The sequence below is a fragment of the Hibiscus syriacus genome, unplaced genomic scaffold (assembly GCF_006381635.1).
Source record: "Hibiscus syriacus cultivar Baekdansim isolate YM2019G1 unplaced genomic scaffold, ASM638163v2 tig00110831_pilon, whole genome shotgun sequence".
Lineage (NCBI taxonomy): Eukaryota > Viridiplantae > Streptophyta > Magnoliopsida > Malvales > Malvaceae > Hibiscus > Hibiscus syriacus.
Genome location: NW_024062882.1, coordinates 1,687,575 through 1,709,226, shown reverse-complemented (window position 1 = coordinate 1,709,226; position 21,652 = coordinate 1,687,575). Strand labels below are relative to the sequence as shown.

Genomic DNA, 21,652 nt, shown 5'->3' with positions numbered 1-21,652 from the left:
TAAATGCGCTGAGTCGTAAGTCAGTGTCAGAATTGAGAGCCCTATTAGTGCGCTAAAGTATATCCAATGATGGGGTATTGATAGATGAGCTTCAAGTAGAACCCGAGTTAGTGAGTGAGGTTAAGATACTACAAATTTCAGATGATCATTAAGGTCTCGTATGGATCGAGTCTATCAAGGTGAGGCCCTAGGGTTTGAGTTACGAGATGGTGATGTGTTGTTCTTTAGGGGATGTTTATGTGTACCTGTGAAAGAACAGTTGCGTAGTAAGATCCTTCACGAGGCCCATTGTAGTCCCATTTCATTTCACCCTGGTAGCAACAAGATGTACCGAAAGCTTTGACCACTATATTTATGGCCGGGTATGAAGAGAGAGGTGTCTAAGTTTGTCGTGAAATGTCTAGTTTTCCAGCATGTTAAAGTTAAACATCAGGTTACCTCGGGGCTACTCCATCCAATTCATATACGCAGTGGAAGTGGGACAGAGTAATTATTGATTTTTTGACTGAGTTACCGATGACGAAACATAAACACGACGTAATTTGGGTGATAGTAGATCGATTGACCAAGTTCGCTTACTTTTTACCGGTTAGAATGGATTACACCTTGGAGAGGTTAGCGCAGCTTTACATTCGTGAGATAGTAAGGTTTCATAGAGTCTCAACTTCAATTATTTCAGACAGAGACCCTAGGTTCATTTCTTAATTTTGAAAGGCGCTATATTATTCCCTAGGCACCAAATTCCATTTTAGCACTAAATTTTATCCTCAAACAGATAATCATCAGAGCGTATTATTCAAGTGCTAGAGAACATGCTTAGGTGCGTCATTATTGATCTTGAGGGTAGTTAGGAGGACCACATGCCTTTAGTAGAGTTTGTGTACAATAATAGTTATCAATTGAGCATTCAGATGGCCCCATATGAAGCTCTATATGGGCACAAGTGTAAAACTCATCTCTGCTAGACAAAACTTAGTGAAGGAAGATAGTAGGACTAGATATGATCAGAGAAACCAAGGAAAAGGTTAGAATAATTCAAAGTAGATTAAAGAAAGCATTGGATTGGCAAAGATCGTATACAGGTTTGAAAAAAAATGAAATTGAGTTTGCTGTAAGCGATAAGGTTTTCCTTAAGGTGAATCTATGGAAGAAAGTACTTCGGTTTGGACGCAAAAGAAAGTTAACTCCGTGTTTTATCATTCCTTATGAGGTGCTTGAAAGAATTAGACTGGTAGCCTATCGTTTAGCCCTACCTCATAGCTGGAGTGCATTCATAATGTGTTCCATGTATCCATGCTTCAAAGGTATCGTTCTGACCCATAGCATGTCTTATATTTAGAGCAAGTCGAGTTGAGTCCTGACATGACCTACAAAGAGGAACCGATTCGAATTTTAGCCAAAGAGGTGAAGGAGTTGAGGAATAAGAAAATTCCCCTAGAAAAGTTGATTTGGAGAAATCATGGAGTTAAGAAAACTACTTGGGAAACAGAAAAAGTCATGCAACTTCATTATATGCATCTCTTTTATCCAGGTAAGAATTTTGAGGACAAAATTTCTTATTAGGATGGGAGAGTTGTAACGCCCCAAATCATGGGTTAGTAGTTCGGGTTAACCCGAGACCCATAAATTGAACCAGAGGACCCATTAGAATGGTTAGACTTAATTAAGTTGAGAGTGGGCTTGAGTTGGACCCAAGGGTTAGTGGTGATTTAGTTGATTGTGGAAGTAAGGGGACTAAAATAGCAATTTACCTATTTTTATTCCAAAAGTTGAAAACCCCATTCTTTTTTATATGTTTTACATGAATCACTCTCCCTAAAAATCTCACCAAACCTTAATCATTTCATATCATCTTTCTTCTTTCATCCTTCCTCCTTTTAGTGAAGATTTCAAGCTTAGTTGAGTTTAGTTAAGGTAAGCATTGTAATCTACAATCAAAGAGCTTCAATTAAAGCCCCATTTCTAACGTTTTACACTTAGTTTCCAAAAATGGGTTTTTTGGAGGTTTAAGAGAATCTATAGATTCTAAGTTGTTTTTGATAAATTAAATTTCGAGGATGTCTCATTATTTTTAATCCAACCACCTAGTAAGTTTAGTAGTCTTTTTTCTTTGTTTTGATTAGCAAAAAAGTGGATGAAAGCTCAAGTGCAAGGGAAAAAGAAAAATATTCTCTTATGTGATTTAAGGGTTTTTTCTAGCAACCAAAGAAGCAAGGTAGCACACTCATAACTTTCTTATACCATTTGTGGGTCATTTAAAGTGTTTTATAGCTAGAGAGTTGAGTTGAGGCATAATGATTTATTTTCATTGTAGATTATATGATTTAGAGTTATGGCATGTTTTAAAGCCTTATTTATGACTTTTTATTCTTACATAAGACACTAATAATAATTGGGAACCTCAAAATAAAAATATGGGTAAGTTTGAGTGTAACATCCTAAATCAAGGTCAGTGACTAAATTACAAATTTTGAAAACTATGTGCTTGATTTCGAAATAAGTTAAAAGTTCAACGACTTAAATAGGAATAATTCCTTATTGGATTAGATGGTAATTATTGAAATTTTGAAGGGGTAATAGTAATTTCACATGAAAATTTTATTTCCTCCTTTATATAGGATATAACACGTGGGGTGAAGAAATGGAAAAAGAAAAGTCCAGAGTTCTCTTCATCTTCTTCTTTCTTCCAACCGTGGAACCAAGTGGCTAAGGGAGTTTCATTGTTAAACAATTATTCATTAAAATTTAAGAGTGGTTTTGTTCATTAAGTGATACTTAAGCTTAAGGAAAGCTTAAGTTAGCTTAAAACAAAGAATGGAAAAGTTAGTAGAGATTGAAGTTAAAGAGTTTTTAAATGAAATACTGAAGAAGAGTTGATAAGTTAAATTGGAGGTTAAATTTGACTTGTCAATGGTTAAATTAAGAGATATGAAGTGATAGAATTAAATTTAGAACATGTTAAAATTTGAGTATGATTCTTGAATTCTATATAGGGAAGTGGATTTTGAAGTTAAAGATGTATTGAATGAGTATAAAGTGAGTTAAGCATATATAGGTGAATTAGTTATATGTGAGGGGATGAAATATGCAGTTTTTGAGCTAAATTGAGTAAATTGCGTGCTCAAAATGTGAATTCTAGGCAATGGTGTATCGGTACACATTCATATGTACCGATACATCAAGAGTAAAGTGCAGAAAATATTCAGAGTGTACCGATACATAGGAAGTATATTGATACACCACTTGTAACGAAAAACATCGAATGTAATTTGTGTATCGATATATAGGTAGTGTATCGATACACACGTTAAGGAATGTACCGATACACTATCGATACACACGTTAAGGAATATACCGATACACTACAGAGTGTACCGATACCTACCTTAAATAAAAAATAAAAGTAGCCTTTTCTTTAGTTAAGAAATGAAGGATTTGAATCATAGTAATTAGAATGCTGATATGCACATATGATTATGTAGATATCGATCGAGAGCAAGCCCAGACCAGTCGAAAAGTAATAAGCATCAAGGAAAAGAAATAAAATATTAGTATTGAATAGTGAGGCCAGGTGAGTGCATATGCATTGGTATATGATGTGTATGGAAAAAGACTCGCGATGAGTCTATTTCCAATATTTGATTTCATGATTTGTGAATTGTTAATATAGGTGATATGATTATTATGTATGCATGAATACATGAATATAGTTATATGTGATTTCATGTGCAATAGGCATATGTAATAATATTATGATAAGATATAAGATATGTGACAAGATATGTGTAATACATGAAAAAATGATATAAGTTGTGTAATAAACCATATGAACTGATATAAATAAATAGGTGATGAAATCAAAAAGTGAGATAAAATAAGTAGTATTTATTTATAAGGTAAAATGCACATAAGATGACATGTCTATGTTTTAATGTAATAAAGTGAAATAAGTCCAAGGAGGTTAGGAACTCAATGAGACATTATCTATATGATCTAGGTAAAGATAAGAGAACAAAATATAAACTATGTAATATATGGGAAATATATGTGAACTAGATAAGACATACATGTGATATAAACACATGAGAAGTGTTATGAGCTATGTGACACATGAATATGAGATCATATGAAAAGTGATATGAACTATGTGAATGTGCTTATATGATATGTGAACATGTGATATGAGACTCTATGAGAGTATTACATGATATGTGATATTAATGTGTGTATGTGAATGACATAAGTGACAATACCCATGTTATATGTTATGAGAGCTAGGGTACAGTTGGCATGCCAAGAGTCGAGGGTTCTACGTGGTCCTTCGTGACATAGTGGTCCTTCGGGACATATGTGATATGTGTTATATGTGGTCCTTCGGGACAAATTCTACGCGTCCCTAGTGGGAATTATACGAGTTGTAGTGACAGCATAGTGCACAACCTCTATGTACTCACATACCTTAAGTTATCAGTAATGTACACGGGTAACCAAAAGATAATATAAATAAACTTGATATGATAATGCGATGTGATTTGTGTGAAGTGGTATATGTGATATATGATGTGCATAAATACAATTGTCATATGAATGGTTATATGATATTTGTATTAAGTTAATATATGAAATATGTTACAGAAACATATATGATGATATACATATGCATGTGTGTATTTGTTATATGAAAAATTATATGTTTGTTCATGATATAAGTGTATTAAGTGTTCATACATTGTTATGAGTTAGAGTTTTCATTATATGTTTATATGCCTCACTAAGTGATCGACTTAGCGTGTGAATGTTTCACACGTAGGTTTGGAAAGCGAGAAGAGAAGTAAAGAGGAGCAAGACAGGTTAGCATCTCCCTTACGAAGATCAGATCAGAAATATATTGAATATGTGTATTTTGTTATATAGAATTTAGTTGGCATGTAGTTACAAGATTTGAATTGAATATGCTTTGATCGGTTTTCAAAAACAATTTGATTGTAATTATTAATGTAAAGTACCCATTTTCTTAAATGATGAATTTAAGATTTTGCGGATTTGTAAAGAACAGAGCTTTGAAAAGTCAATGTGACATCTCGGACTCGGATCCGGGTCGGATACGGGTTGGGGGTGTTACATTGAGTGCAAAATTTGAGCCTAAGTAAGGTCATTTCGAGCAGAGGGTATCAATACTGTAAGAACAATACCGATATTGTTCTTCCATCAATGCAAAATTTATTAAGTTATAAAAGGAGTATCGATAATCAGAGGGTAAGTATTGGTACTGTACATTTTTTTAAAACATCGAATCCAAATTTGGTATCGATACTCCCATGGGTATTGGTATCGATACTCATGGGAGTATCGATACCCAGGGTAGAGTATCGATACTCCCCATAAGAGTATCGATACCAAGGAAATTTTTATAACATCGAATCAGAATTTGGTATAGATACCCTGGTTAGTATCGATACCAAGGAAATTTTTATAACATCGAATCAGAATTTGGTATAGATACCCTGGTTAGTATCGATACCCTAACTCAGAAGTATTAATACTAGTCGAGAGGGTATCAATATTATCCTTTCTATATCAGTTGAAAATAGAGTAGAGTAACGATGCCTAAGGAAATGTATAGATACTAAAGGATCATTACCGATACTGAAGGGCCAATACTGGTACCATCGTACATTTTGGAGCATAATTTTTAGAGGATTGTAAGGGGAAATGAGGTTCCCAAGAACTCTATGATTACTCTCAAATAAGACTACGTGTGAGAACAATAATAATGCTAAATTACACTTAGAAACGAGATCAATTAGGGTAACATAAAACTAGCCTTGATTGATGCTCGAGAAACGATCAGGACACCCGATTTCCTTTAGTAAAGATAGCGGTGTTGATGTATGAATGAGTCTAGATATCCATAGGTAGTGCGCGAGGCACTTTAAATTGACTAACTAGGGCACGAGACCCGACACATGTGAGGGATGGGTTAGTCGAGGGAGTTGTGTCCGATGTAGAGATTCTGGGCCACATCCTTGGTAGACTAGAGGAGTGTGTGAGCTCCGAGATGTAGAACCCTCAACCGCACCATGATGTCTACCCTAGAGTAAATAGTAAGTATACAAGTAACTCACTGATGCATGAAATCTGATAGCTTGAGCATTTTTTTGATGCACTTTTAGTATGATATAGTTGTTAGTGTGGCACTGGGCTAGTTAGATCAACATTTGGAATTTGCTTTCTTATGCAGATTAGTAGAGGAGCAGTTGAGGAGCCTTTTGTTCAGCCTTGATCCATACCAAGTTTCAGAGCAGAGTATTTCTCGAATTCTTCTTTAGAGGGCATGTATGTAAATCCTATTTTAAATATTCAAATCGTAACTTATTTTAAATGATAGTATGTATATTGAGATTTATTTATTTTTGGGAGCTCTTAATATAAACCATTTTATTTAAATTGTGATTGACTTATTATATCAGGAGTATTACAAATGATTTTTTAAATTAAGCAAAGAAAATTTTGGATAGCCACATTCGGTGGTTCCTTGTGATATTCTAATCGGTCGACTGTGTGTCGTACTGGTTTAGAGTGTTACAGTTAATCAGTGCTCGTCTAGCGTTGTTGAATCATCTTATTATAATTATATAGAAATATATAGAAATAGTTACATCATCATTTAGATAAGATTGAGTCATATATCTTTCATCTTAAATTCGAATCTGGCATTCGAATCTGACACGACTTTAAATTTTCAACAACAACAAAAATTCAATCTTACAAGATTGAATCTAAAAGGGGCTCGAGTCATGCTCATCTTTGAGATAGACGCAAAATGGGTGCGACGATATTTTAACCGAGTGAAAATTCATCTTTGACTCAATTTTACTTGAATATTTTTTATGTGTTACTTCACTATAGAAATGAGATATTATAATAATTATTTAAAATATGTATAGATGAATATTGTAATAATTTTTCCAGGTTCAATAAGAAATTTTTAGATCTTATGGGGTAAAGTTTTTAGCCCATTAAACAAAGTAAAATTGGCCCAATAAACCATTTGAGTAAAAATATTAGTTCATTAGGTTACCTGCAAAATTAATTTAAGATCTACGGCAATATTACAGTGCATGGCAAAGTCGTCACGTTCATATGAAAAATTTGTTCAAATAATATTTTTTATTCAAACTCGTTATGTCAAAGTGACAGTTCTAATAAAATATTATTTTTATTAGATTTTGTCTCATCGGAATAACAAGTTCAATAAAAAATATATTTTATTAGAACTTATAATGCTCACGTGACGAGTATCAAGTGACGGTAGCAAATGTTGTAGTTCTCAAAATAAAAAATATGATGTCGTATTGAGCTAAATAATTAACCCGCTTAATGTATGGGGCAATATTGCCCATTAAACAAGCCATATCAAAACTTTATAAATTGGATCATAACATAATTTGGGTCACAAATATGTGAGAAGAAACCTGGATTCATCAAAAGCTACCAAAGTTGACAATCATCCTTTGCTTTTCCTGGAAGATTAGAGAATCTGGGAAAATTACCAACACAAATCCACGAAAACGTTCCCTTTCAAAGAGATAAAGGAATCCCTTGCTGTATATCTAGAAGGTATCCTTCTCTCACATTTTCTTCACACAACTTCCCATATAAGGGAGCTTTGGATTCTTCTTCCTCAAACCTCGATTGTAGTTTAACCAAAAAAATATGTCTCTAAGCCCCCGTCGACTCGATGCTGATTTCGACCGACGAATTAGCTGGGAATCAGGCCCTGAAAATGGACCTTGGATCACTCTCAGTTTCATTGAACCACCAGACCAGCAGACAACTAATGCAGGCACTGAAGAACTGCCGAACAGGCTGATTCAGCCATCAGAGCATTGCCGACCGTGAACATCACTGAGAACCGTGTAGCCAACACCATGCATTGTGCTGTTTGCAGAGATGAGTTCGAGGTCGGTGGAGAAGCAATAAAGCTACCATGCAAGCATTTGTACCACCAGGATTGCATTGTGTCGTGGATGAACATTAAAACCACATGTCCCATTTGTCGTTTCAAGATCGACGGGGATTCTAATAACACTGCCAGTGATGAAACCTATGAAACTAGTGAGATGAATCATCGGGACATTGGTGTTGAAGATCTGGCATATGGCTTAACTTGCTTGCTCTCTTCAAGGCCTCTTCGCGTATTCTCTCATTGGACACGCAGATATCTTGATCCTTTCGATAGCGTGATCAGTCACCATAATTTTACTCAAGAGGGTAGGATCTGCTACCAGAGCTTAATCACCTGCATGTTCGCTGTTTACATTACTGTCATTGCTAAGTAATTAATGCATATAGATATACATACGTACATATATATGTATATCTAGAGATTGTGTAACACAGTAGCTATGTTATCTTCCCTGCAGCTAGCTCCTGGTGGCCCTCTTGGCTCATTCTATAGGTTCCTCTATATGTAAGCCGCCTGCATTCGGAACCGGGGTCTGCAAACTTTTCAAACGCAGGTAAGTGTGTTCACACGTGGGCATGTGTATATATGCGTGTGTGTGTGTATATATATTGATGATGATGATGATTTGTAAAATCTATACTGCTTTTATCATTCATTGAGTATTATAAAACAATAGTTCTTTACATTTCCAACATGTCTTCTTTACACTTGAAACAATATATAAGAGAGATGGTTCTTGTTGAAACCTACATGTGGAAGACTACTTCTTTAAGTAGTCAAAACCATCTCTTGGAGTTATTATTCCCATTGGGAAAGAAACAACTAGTGTATTTCGTCACGATCTCGAAGTAAGATGTCTGGCTTGTGAAATTTCTGGCTTTGCCATTTCATTTACATGTACATCGTTCCCCGGAAAACCTTTGGAACTTTTTGCAGGGGCTTCTACCATGATTGCCTTTTCATGTTTTGGAACATAGGAGGGTATAACACAAAATGAATCGATCTTGATCATAAACGGAGATGGAAGGTCAAGAATCCTAAGAATGCTGATAACCAGAGTTCGTTCGGGAGAACATCTGCTGCTATAGCTGCAAATTCTCACAACAATCACACAAAAAAATCAAAGAAAATTAGCTATAATATAAATAATACAATGAGAATTCAAAGGAATGCATGTACACACTTAGCAGTTAGCATAAGTGGCTTTGTGTTTCACTTAAGCTTATATTCTTACAAGAAGGAGATAGCGCAGGCGGAGACTGAGCAAGTGGTGCAGAAACCGGGCCTTTCGTGCCGTCCATACCATGGCCTGGATGAGAGCCGTAAGACACAGAAGGTAAAGGTGGTAGATCTGGATACAACTTTGATCCGGGACTCATTAGAGGTGGATGGTTAGAAAATTGTCTAGAATGAGATCTCGGAGAAGAGCTTGGCGGAATTGCAGGGTGAGTGTATGGACAGGGGGGTGGAGGGTGTATTGCAGAACTAGAAGGTTCTGGAGAAATCAAAGGCGGAAAAGTATGGTCGGAGCCACTTCTCGGACCTGGTGAATGAATTGGATTATGACTGGAAGGAGCAGCAGATTTGCATTTGGGACAAGGCGGAAGATGATGCTTCTTGGGTGCTGGTGCTGGAGAACTACTTGGTGAAAAAGTAGGATGACGGGACATTGAAGGCCCTGGAGACGAAGCTAGTGGAGGAGTGGGAGGGGTAGGATGAAGCTTACCCTTCAGATAAGATGACAAGCTAATGCTTTTAACTTTACCGAAGACTGAATTATTAAGCCCGAGATTCTTCGCGGGAGAGCCTGTAATGGTTTGAGCCAACTGCCTTAATCTCTGAGGCAAAAGGCTACTGAAACCATCTGACATCACCGAAGCCTGAACTATGATCGGAGAGGACATTGTGGAGCCATTTATGTTTGTTAATTGCACAAACAAATTCTGCAACGAACAAAAAAAATTATAAAGCTGCAATATACCTTAAGGCTACCATAGATCAACCCGAAAACCAACCATTAGTGAAAGTGTGTACGAGTAAACATTGTTTGAAACTGATGCCATACCTCATAAGACCTCAGATGCAATCCATATTTTAGCTGATCCTTTAGCTCAATGAGTTTGTCATCAATTTCGGATATCGAATTATATAGAGTAAAATTGAATAAAATCTGGTTTATTTGTCCGATAGAAGCATATTGTAAAGGGTTTACAGTGATCCCCCCAGGAAACTTTAGAATCTCAAACTCAGATGGATGCCCAAATACGGAGGTCGTCAAAGTCAGATTGGAGTGACGGAGGAACAGCTCGATTAAAGATGATCTCAGCACACTTAGGTATACTGGATTAATCGGTCTATTTACAGGATCGGGAAGAAAACCGAACACCACATAAGTAGAGTTAGATGCACTGGACTTGTGCATGGATAGGATAACCACCTGTTGAAAATGATTAGCTTTTATATCAACTTTTAACACATATAATGGCAGAAGCTGGGCGTTTTACCTTGGTATACGGAACACCTATTTCTTCATAGATATCATACTCTAACTTTCTGATATGCCGAACGAGCTCCGACACCGGTTTCTCAAGTGTAAAGTATGCATGAACCGGTGCTGCAAAGAATAAATAATAATAACACAAGCAACAAACAAGGAAACTTACTAATGGAACTACATCAATGATCTTGAAAGGACATTCATTCCAATGGAAGGTCTTATTTCGATATGCATTTAGACCAAACCGGGAAAGGATCGATTCAAATCAAGCAACTGAATCGATTTAAGTTAGTTTGGCAGCTCATTTCAAGAAAGAAGTAAACATGTCAAGGAAGAGTATCGAGTTTGATATAGAATCGAATACTTACAAATCGACACATGATCTTGCGAAATATCAACATTTTCTTTGTGATCAAACTGCTTAGCAATTTAAGCTAATACAATAGTAAACAACCACTTCCATTGTTACAATAGGAGCTAGCATAGATTCGTATTGCAACACAGTTACATTGTGAATGAGATATAAATCAGGGAAATACCCATTGACACTCAACACTTGAGGATCCAAACGAAACAACAAAAATGCAGTGAGAATCAAAATACCCAATTTCTGGAAACCGTAATCAAGCAAACAAACTGTTCCAAAATTACAAAAATGGAACTCCAATGACATGAGAAAGAACAACAACAATAAAGAAACCTTACCACTGAGATTAATAGCTTGCTTAGCATCGAGCCCAGATTTCACAGAGCGAGAAGGAAGGATCCAGAAGATCCCAGAGAACAACACCGACAAACTGAGGAGCAAAACAAAAACACATCTGAAACTGAACATGTTTGAAAATCTCGACAAGAATCCAGGATGCCCACGATTGTTCCCTGATTCAACATTCTGCTCTCTTTGCTGCAGATTTTGGTCTTCATTCTTCCCCATTTGAAGAGCATCAGTAACAAAAACAAAACAAACAAAACTTCTCTGTCTCTTTATATCTACCTTGGGTCCTATTTCTATCTCTCACTGTCTAGAAAACCACGGGCACCAAAAACAAGAGCAAAGAAAGAGATGAACAAAAGGGTTGTGAGAAATGGGTGTGGATTGTGACATAAGTGTTAATGGTAGGCGTATGCCTTTCACCGATTTCTCTCTACTGGAATTTGACAGGGTTTCACATTTAAGTCAATTTTAAATTACTTTATAGGCTACCGAACGTTGAGGCGAAGCAAAGGCTAAAGGGACAGGCGAAGTGAGTGAATGAAGCCAGTTTTGGATAATTTAAACTCTATAATATCAAAATCAGCCATTAATGTTGATATATTATTCACTTTCGTCCCTATTTTTAAAAATTATTTTATTATTATATATATATATATAAGTTTGAAAAATTGTGAATATAACAAAAATAATTGTTCATGAAACACTAAAAATAATTTAAAATAATTTTAAATTTTTATAAAATAGTATATGTTCAAAAAAAATTCTTAATCGTTAAAAATATACACTCTCTATACTCAATTGTCCAAATTTAAGACTTTTTAGAGAAAACCCATCAAATTTTACTATTGAGAACGTTCAATGAGTACTCCATTTAATATTAAAGTTAAATTTTAAAATATAAAAGGAGTATATAGTTTGGTAAAGCGTGTTTAATTTTTATTTATTTAGGGTTTTTAATTTGTAATTTGGGTTTCACTCAAAGGGTAGGTGGTGGAGGGAAAAAGATTACCAATATCAATGATGAGTCAAAGATCTCCTTTGTACATCAATTACAATTAACTTTTTATTTATTTATTTATTATTTATTTGAAAAGAGGGCCTCATTATCAATTACAATTAATTATGCCTACATCTTGATGTCTATTTTGATTGGATAACAGTTACCCAACACTTGTGGGATGCAAGCTTATTGGACAATTCATCTCCATTTTAGCTTATTTTGGTTTAACTGCAAACTGGTACCTGTTTTTTAAGTTGGTACTCGATGATGATCAATGGGGATACGAATTAATAATCGGAGACAAAATTAAGATCAAATGTTGGAAGAGATAATAACCCATTAAGTATTTAAATTTAAAAATTGAGAAAGACACATGACTTATTTGATTAATATTTAAACTAATAATGACCTAAAATGCTATTATTCCAAGAAAATTGAGGAACACAATCCCTGCCATCGAACAAATGGCTGTGTCCCTTTAATAATTTAGTAAAGCATGGTAATGTTTACGTGGCAAATTTTAAATGGTTGAAGATTATTTTTTTAACAAAAATCACATTTCAAGCAAACTGTGAAAATTGTATCGATTATATCGTTTAATTTTTTTATTATATAATTAGTTTAACATGAACAAACAAGGAATTTATATAAGAGATTAGCTCAATGGATTAAATGGGATTGAAATTTCAGAGAACAATTTGGTTTGACTTGAATTTTACAAGTTTAATGGTTGGTTTGCTTGATAGACCTATATTTGACCCTTCGGCCTTTGGATACAACTGCTTACCTACTTTAAACCCATCTATATCCGATTTTCGGATTAATTAATTCGAATCAAGTATTACATAAATTTATTAAAGACTATCCTCCTAAACTAATATTTTTCATTCACAATACTATGATTCGAATTTCTGATCTTGAGTTTCAAAAGTAAAACTAGATTGAGCTTGAACTCGCTCGGTTAAATTAAAACGCTAGTCCTATAGCAAGCATAATTGAAGTGTCCGGAAACTAAAGCAATTCTCAGAGGTATTCTAATGTTAATAGTACTCTCTTAAAGTTATCAAAACTTTCCTTGGAGAACATACACGGAAAGAGAAAAACAAGTTTTTGTAATTTTCTCCCCTACCAATCAACGTGTTTAGAATTTCAGATGAGCTTCTTCTTTTGAAAGTATCGCTTCAAGTACCAAATTTGCAGACATGCTGCCGCGATGCAAATACCCAAGGACATAATACTGAACCACGCAACTCTGGCGTTTGTGTTCTCGCTTGTAGTCCTCAATTCCGCTTCTCTGCGGCATACAAAGAGGTTGTTAGCTTACTTTAAAAATAAGCTTAAACTTTGAGCAAGCCCTAAAAGAAAAGATTAACATTTACCTGTCCCTCAGATAGAGTAAGTTCTCGTGAATGGCCTCCACTGCTGCTTCGAGTTTCCTCAGCTCAAGCTCAACACCCTATATGTAAATAAGCACGATGAAACACAAATGAAATACTAGAGGGGAAGTGTATTGAAACATGAATATGATATGATAGAACATTTGATTGCAATTCAAATAAAATACCAAATTCATCTGGTAGTCCAAGTCATTTACTTCTTCAGAAACCAATTTATTAAGTCGTCAAACCAACAAAACTTATCAAATGTATTCCAAGGTCACTCAAAGTGTTCGACTCAGCAATATATAGTTCCGAGCTTTAGACATGGATGTAATCATTCCATCTGCCTAGCTTGACAAACTCTACAAAGCAAAAAGATGAAATAAAAAAATACTAAATTCTTTTTGAGCAAAAGTTGATTGGTATAGCTTGTGGTTTACATAAACCATAAGCTTCACGATAAAAGATCTCTTTTGTGGTCTTCATACCAGCAGAAATAAAAATTCTCAAAAACCATTGCGAACCAACATTTTAGTCAGCACTGGGACTAGGAGAATGGCCCTAAATCCGACATTTCAATACATTTCATACCCATGGTTTCTCTCTAAATCCGAACATTGACTAAACAAGGAAATAAAAAAAATCACCTCAATTTTTTCTTTTCTGGCCACCGACTCCCAGTCTTTAACTGCAATGCCAGTTTTCCAGTCAATGTTGACACTGAGTTCTCCAGATCCTTGGTAATGCCGTCGGACCCGAAACATGCTAGGTTATTGCCAGCCTCCTGAGTTGTGAATGCGAATTGACCATGGGTCACATTCTCTTTGTGATGAAGATTGTTCCCATAAGGGGATGTTACCTATACAATACAAACTGGGAGTTAGAAGTTAGCTGCAAGTAAATTACGCTCAACAAGGTGCCACCATTGGTGTTCAAAGTTTCCATTTCAGAGTTGCAAATTATATTGAAAAGATAGAGGGTAGAGCAACATATTTAGTCTCAGAACTCTGAAACATTTCCCAACATGGTCCCTGAACTTTTTGGTCCGCATAAGTCCTTGAACTTGGATATTTGGTTATTTTGATGTCGCGGCACTCTAAGATTGTGTCATATGACATAGTATTAGAGTGTAACGTCATCTAAAGGACTAAAACGGGAAAACTTACCCAATTCAAGGGATTAACATGGACCAATTTGGGAAAATTTACCTAAGTTTAGGGACTAAATGTTGCTTTATCCCAAAGGTAAATAACAAGCCAGCAGTAATCTAGTACCTGTCTGGAAACATGGTACAGTATCCTACAGAGAAGATCTGGAGATAAAGAAGCAGAGTCTAGAAAATATAGGGATAACTTCAATGTTGATTTCATTACATTTACAATATCATCCCTAGATTTCCATCCTTCCAAAAATCAAATGCTTATTCTACAAATATTAACTTAGAGAGATCAAGTGAACGGTCCCATCTAAATACCATTGGATTCCAATCCAAGAACTCCATGCATTTCTTCCATAATTTGATAATTCTTCAGCCATAGCTAAAATGATCATTTAATTACCCTAAAACAAAATAATTCCTACATCTACATCAAAAACAAGCTATTTCAAGCACAACATTAACAAATCTATTCGATAAAAAGAATTAACAAATCTAACCATTGTATCTTATTTGATTTAAGATTTTCATTACTATTATTCATTCATCAAACTAAAGGAATAAATAAAGCGATTCAAAACTAGTCAAAACCTAACAATCTTGTCCTAACAGATCGAGATTGGGAATTAGGGGCAAAACCGGAAACGAACCTTGACAAAACGGCGGGGACGTGACCGTGATCCTCGGAAACAACGACGTAGTCAGCCAAAACGACGACGTTACTCTGGATTTCCTCGGAGACACACTTGGTGCCGGTCTGAGGAACGTCAACCATATGGCGTCACCTGCCGGAACATTACTCAAAACACACAGCAAAACCACGAGCGCCGCCGACCGGAACATCACCGACCGCCGCACGTCAGCCTTCCCCTGCATCTCTTTGGCGTTTAAGATCTAAGAAATATGGAATTTGACGAAGATTGATTTGGATCTGTGTTCTTACAGCAGAGAAACTAGACGACGAGGCTAGGATTCAGGCTCTTGTCGCTTGATCTATTGTTCTTTAAAGGAGAGCAATAAAGAATAAGCTTTGACTATTATCACATCATTAAATAGCTATGCTCATAGGCCCAGTTCGGTTGGGTTTTTGGGTGGTTCAGTCGAAAACCAGAGTTGGGCCATTGGAAGGCCATTTCCATGACCCCTTTCTTGGGATAATATAACTTTTAGTCCTTAAGTTTGGAAATTCTTTTATTCCTAAATTTTGCTTTGTCCACATTAGTCCTTAACTTGACATTTTTTTATTTTCAACCCTTTAATGATGTATCAGTATGATAGTGTGCCATCTAAAAATACTCAGTATCAAATTGAGACAAATGATTAAGTTTAGATAGATAATGAGTGGTAGGAGACGCTGAGATAAATTCATTAATATCTTGAATGATCATAAAAGATGTAAGAGCATAACAGCTTCAACATTAGTGTCATAAAAATAAAACTTTGAAATTTTATCTTTATGACAGAAATAATTAAATAAAAGAAGATAAAATGAAGTGAAAAGAGTAATCCACATCAGCATAAAATGGTTCCTGTCATCATGTTATTTTTTTATTTAATGTTTAAGTGACAAAAGTAGAAATTATTCAAAATTGTCGTGATCAAAAAAAAACTTTTAAATTTCAGTAATTAAAATAGGAACGAGATCAAAGTTGAGTGATGAAAAGAACGTAGTTTACCCTAAAAATATGATATTATTTTCTTCCCAATTAGACCTAAAGGCTATTGAAAGCAAATGCAGAACCTTTCCTATCTGAAGTTAGATAATTTCATCAAATTCAACCAAATTACTGGTACTGAATTCTCATTCGCTCAATATTCCTAATAATTATAATAGTTCATTCAACAAATTCCCTCTCTAATTTTGCTCTGCGTTCATAATATTTTCCATATTGCTCCAATTTAGGGTTTGGTTCTGATTTGTTATATATATGATTTAGTATTTTTTTTTCAAACTATTGTATGTCAAGTTCGTGTAAATTGAGGTTTCATAAGGTTTTCTGTGTTCTTTAGCAGGTTGGTCTGCTCTAGGGTTTATTCTACCTTTCCTTTTGTTTGTTTAACTATAAAGTCCTGGAAATTTTTGAGAGAATAGGAAAAAAAGGGTTGAAAAAAAATCTTATATATTAAGGAGATACTTTTTCTTTTTCCGATCAGCAATATTGCATTTTCAGGACAATTTGATTAAGGACGATTAATCCAAATTTATTCCTTTTAGTTTCATTGAACTAGCTATGAATATTTTAATTTTGCAGGAGAAACGATTGTATATCTGCTGTGATTTTGCGAAAAAAACAGATATTTCATAACGAACATGTGATTAACTGATAGCAGATGCCTCGAGATTTGTCAAGATCACGGTCTCGCTCGCCCTCGTATAGGCGTAGACATTCGCCTCTCCTGTTAGGCATAAGCATGGGAGGAGGAGCCGGAGGGACAGAAGCCAGTAGCCATATTCATCCTATTCTTATAGCAGGTGATCCGGTTTATGTTCATGCCAGGGTTTCAAATCGCGGTCGCGTTTTCGGTTATTTCGGATTTACCGTGATTGCGGGTGCTATTGCGGCCGTCGCGGACGCTATTGCGGCCGTCGCGGGTAACTCGGACGGCGGCGAAACCGCTATATCGCGGCCGAAATCGTGTCGCGGACCGTTTTTTAAAACCCTGGTTCATGCTGTTTGTGTTAATTTGTTAACGTACAAGATATTGTAAGGAATTTTGTAAGAAAGGTTGGAACTCTGGAATTTTTTTTCGGATTGGAATTACAAATTCATCAAGCCTATTTGTAAGCTTCTTATTTGTACATCTTCTGGTTCTCTTTTGGATTTACGGGAAAGACTATGTAGCTTGCTTTCTGTTTACAATTATGATTGCTTTTCTAGAATTGGATCCTGGACAAGAATTTGATAACAAGTGGGTATTAGACTTTTGAATGCGCCAAATTGAAGGTGCTGCTGCAGTTGAGGATGTACAGTGCTGTTGGCATTTTTTAGACTGGTGCTCTCAGTGTCATTTACATTGCAGTTTAATCTTCTGGTTGTCTATGTTTTGCTATGCGTGTGGCACTTTCTGTTCAGATTGCCACCACTGCCTGATTTCTTGAGTACCTTCAGGATTATATATTTGTGTTTAATGATCACCTGCCTGATAATGAAGTGTAGCTGAATTCTTCCGATAATGTTATATGGTGTATTATTCAATATCTTCTATGAAATTATCAACTCAAAGAGCATTTGACATGTGAGGAACTTTCCTTTTGATTGGTTAATTGGAAATGTCATATATGCTAAAAACAAAAACACTTGGAGCAAAGTATAAAGAATTCTATGACAGTGATAGGAAGCATGCTCTTGGTTAGAACATTAAATACAGTTTCTTCCCATCACTTGAGATGGGAAGTGAGCAGGTGATGGGTGCCGATGGGTTCCTTTCGTTGCTTGAATGTAACCTTATCTTCTTCGTGTCATAAATGATGGAGCTCAATGCTTATCTTAACAATGTATGAGGTAACCGTATATGCTTTTATATTATTCTATTTGATGGTGAGCTTTGCCCATTCTTAGTTTGTGTAGCTAGTATGCCCAAATTCTCAATAATTTGTGTTGCTCTACAGAAGAAAGAGTCGTTCCATTAGTCCACGGCGCTACAAAAGCCATTCTCCAACTGCAAGATGTCATAAAAGTCGTTCTTCGACTCCAAAGCGTTATAAGAGGCAAAGAAGTAGGAGTTCTTCATTGTCTCCTACTCATAAATCATCTAGCCAAATCTTGGGTCAATAGACCGCAAAAATGCTAGTGAGAAACTGAAAAAAGAAGAGGAGGAGAGGAAAAGGTATATTTAATTTGTGTAGGCTAATGTAATTTTTCTTTCAGTTGTTCTTGTAGATCTTCTTGAATTATATCCATTCTTCTATCATTTGAATGTTCTTAACTTTTGCTACATGCTCAATATTTATTTACTATTTTATTGATATTTGGGTTTTATTCACATTGGAGTCTCGACTCTGATGGAAGCTGCTATATTATTGTGTAGTTCTTTTCATAACAATATGATATTTGGTTTATTAGGATGACAGAACCACAATTCATATGGGAGACATGAACGTAGAGTTCCCGTGGGTTGTTAGATCTTGAAAAACTCTGAACTCTTATCCTGGCCTTAGTTTCATTCTTGATGGGCAAAGAACGTTACTTGTATGTACACAAATCCCCTTACCTTACCTTCCTAATTGTGATGCATTTTACCAGCTTACAGTCTGTGTTCCGTGCGCTCTACTTTGTACAAGTCACACAATTTTGCTTCCACAGAATATACAAAGAAAAGACCAGAGAGAGAGTTATTTATGTGCTTGCATTTTGTAGAACACTAAGAGAAATGATTGTGCTGTCCGAGCATTTTAATTCTGTTGGCTTTGTTATTACAATGAAAGCCATTCTTCCTATCAAAAAAAAAAAGAAAGCCATTCTGACTAAATGTTTTTAGTTGTGTACTGTTCAGCATCCATTGAAAAAGGATAGTGTCCATAAAAAAGATTTAAACTTTTCTTGTCAGAAAGCATACTTTGAGTTTGAAGTATAACGATGTTTAGTTATAAATTTGTGGCAAATTACTTGATATTCTTCTCCACAGGATTTTCTGAAGGAAGGTACTGATATAATTCAGTTCTGTTAAATTATATGATCTGAATGGATGCACCTTTCTCCTACTGTTCACCAGTTTTTGTAACTCTTTTTTTTTGGATCAGGTCCGATTAGATGTATGCCTTAAAAGCAGGATAATTTAGTGCCTTTGTCATCATGAAGGTTAGTTTGCCCGTTTATTATAGTTACATAGTGCATCCAGACAGATGGTGAGATAAAGAAAGAAGAAAAAGGCAAACATGACATGTTAGCTGTTCTTTTTTTTTTCTTTTTTCTTTTTTTGTTGTTTTCTGGTTTGGAACGATATCTGTAATGAAAGGTTGCAGCATATTTCCCAAAGGGGCAGAGAAGACTTAATGACGAAGTTGCAGCTCAACTTGAAAAAGAGAAGGAATCATCCCTTTTCGAGGCTAGGCAAAAAGAGGTAAATATTTTAGACAAAATCATGTGATTTCTTGTCTATTGATGTTTGTTTCAGTTCAAGTATATATGGTAATGTGTTTATTGATTTTTCCCTCTTTCTGGCTTATGGTTGTGACTGTTTCCTACCATTTCATGATCAATCTCGAATGATTTTGTTAACAGGAGCAAGTTCGAAAAGAGAACGAGGACTTAGAAAAGATGCTTGAAGAGAACCTGAAAAGGGTGGAAGAAGCTCAGAGAAGGGAAGCACTGGAACAGCAGCGGAGGGAGGAGGAAAGATACCGGGAGCTAGAGGAGCTTCAAGGACAAAAGGAAGAGGCAATGAAGAGGAAGAAGCAGCAGGAGGAGGAAGAACGTTTGAATCAGATGAAATTACTTGGAAAGAACAAATTGCGACCGAAGTTGTCTTTCGCTATCGACTCAAAATGATTGAATTGGAGAAGAAGTTGGTTTAAGTTTGTAGTATTTGTGCTGTCAGTCCAGTTTTGAAAGTCTATTGCAGCTTTTTTTGGGGTTCGAACTAGTAGGTTGGGGATTGATTCGTGATCCACTAGTATCGCTCGACGTGACACGTATCAATTTTTGAACCACAAAAGATTTACCATTGTGCTTTTAATTTGGTTTGCTGATTTGAGATTTTAATTAGGATAATTATGTTCATCAAACCTTGGTAGCAGCATTGTATTTTGGTAGCAGCTCACTGCTTTCTTGGATGAATATACAGAAATGCGTAAAAGAATTGTCAAAAAGACAGTAGCATAGGACCGGAGAAGGATATATACACAAATTTTAATCATGGTTATTCAGGGAGTTCTTCGGCCGCAAGAAATTGGTGAAACGTTTAGCATACAGGTTGGGTCCACAGATATCGATGTCGGGTTGAATTTCACTGATATGCCTGTATGCTCTGGTTGAATTTCACTGATATGCCTGTATGCTCGGTCTTTTTCTTTGCATTGTATCTCTGTAGAATATCGATTATTCCCATACAGAGAACTACATCATATACCTCAAAAAGTTTCAACTTTGGCAGAATCGGGCTCATCTCGAGAAAGCTTCCGAGTAGCCTTTGCTGGCATATTTACTCCTAATTGCACCCGTAATCTGTGTAAAAATGACTAACAAATATGAAAACCTAATTTCACGAGTTTTGAAGGTGTCTTCAACCCTATGTGCAAAAAGAATGAGAACGAAAGCAGCTACCTCCCGGATACGGGCACCAAAACGTCGACTTCCTTGTAGTCCAAAGAGAGAGCTCTTAATGCTCTTCCTCTGATACGAGGAACTGGTTTAACCGAGCTCGGTTCATGGGCCAGCAGCACCAAGCCTTTTGAAGGAAACTGCACTTCATTTGGGGTTACGCTTAGTGATAACAGAACAAATGGCGTATGCCATTAGAGAAATTGATAATGCGACAAATAAAGGAAACCGATATCAGAAAATGGTCACGGAAAATGAGATATAGAAGTCGTCCGGTGAAGACCCAAAAACTTTGTTATGAGAGTATTTTGGTGCTCTTTGACTTGGTTTTAGTTTTTAGGCAGCATCTTGAGCAAAACCTGCAAAGAAAATTACTCGTGTTTTAATCCTATAGACAATCGGTTAAACATGCTCTAAACTTTGAGAACATAAATATAACTGAGCAGATACAATGCATGGAAAGGAATATAGATTCAAACCTTGAGTTCGGATTTTTTCAATGTCTTGATCACAATTTTTCCCCCAGACGTCAAGCCATCACTCATCGCCACAAATGGACATCATGTAATCGGCTGCATACAGCTTGAACAACTCCCTCAGATGCCTTACTACAACAAAGAATGACATCATAATTCAATTCGTCTTCCATACGACTAGAATCTAAGAAATTCAAATT

At 35.8% G+C, this 21,652-nt stretch overlaps 2 protein-coding genes and 2 pseudogenes across 3 annotated transcripts; 2 read left to right on the top strand and 2 right to left on the bottom strand.

Moving 5' to 3' along the window:
* The first annotated feature begins 7,716 nt into the window (after positions 1-7,716).
* LOC120142790 lies at positions 7,717-8,514 on the top strand (annotated as a pseudogene).
* A 153-nt stretch (positions 8,515-8,667) lies between these two features.
* LOC120142747 (leucine-rich repeat extensin-like protein 5) lies at positions 8,668-11,976 on the bottom strand. Of its 2 annotated transcripts, none has more exons than XM_039157257.1 (6): positions 11,967-11,976; positions 11,172-11,614; positions 10,474-10,583; positions 10,035-10,406; positions 9,204-9,912; positions 8,668-9,057 (listed from the first exon to the last, which is right to left on the bottom strand). In XM_039157257.1, the coding sequence occupies exons 2-6, from the start codon at positions 11,398-11,400 to the stop codon at positions 8,978-8,980; spliced, it is 1,500 nt and encodes a 499-aa protein (XP_039013188.1). In that variant the 5' UTR covers positions 11,401-11,614; positions 11,967-11,976; the 3' UTR covers positions 8,668-8,977. The 2 variants fall into 2 exon arrangements, with proteins under 2 accessions (XP_039013188.1, XP_039013189.1); XM_039157258.1 differs by having other exon boundaries at positions 8,960-9,059; positions 9,189-9,912.
* A 1,166-nt stretch (positions 11,977-13,142) lies between these two features.
* On the bottom strand, positions 13,143-15,719 carry LOC120142749 (annotated as a pseudogene).
* Positions 15,720-19,509: 3,790 nt separating this feature from the next.
* Positions 19,510-20,459, top strand: LOC120142789 (uncharacterized protein At1g10890-like). The gene is made up of 4 exons (XM_039157293.1): positions 19,510-19,515; positions 19,673-19,777; positions 19,939-20,240; positions 20,393-20,459. Exons 1-3 carry the CDS (start codon positions 19,510-19,512, stop codon positions 20,203-20,205), a joined length of 378 nt encoding a protein of 125 aa, XP_039013224.1. The 3' UTR covers positions 20,206-20,240; positions 20,393-20,459.
* Positions 20,460-21,652: the final 1,193 nt, after the last annotated feature.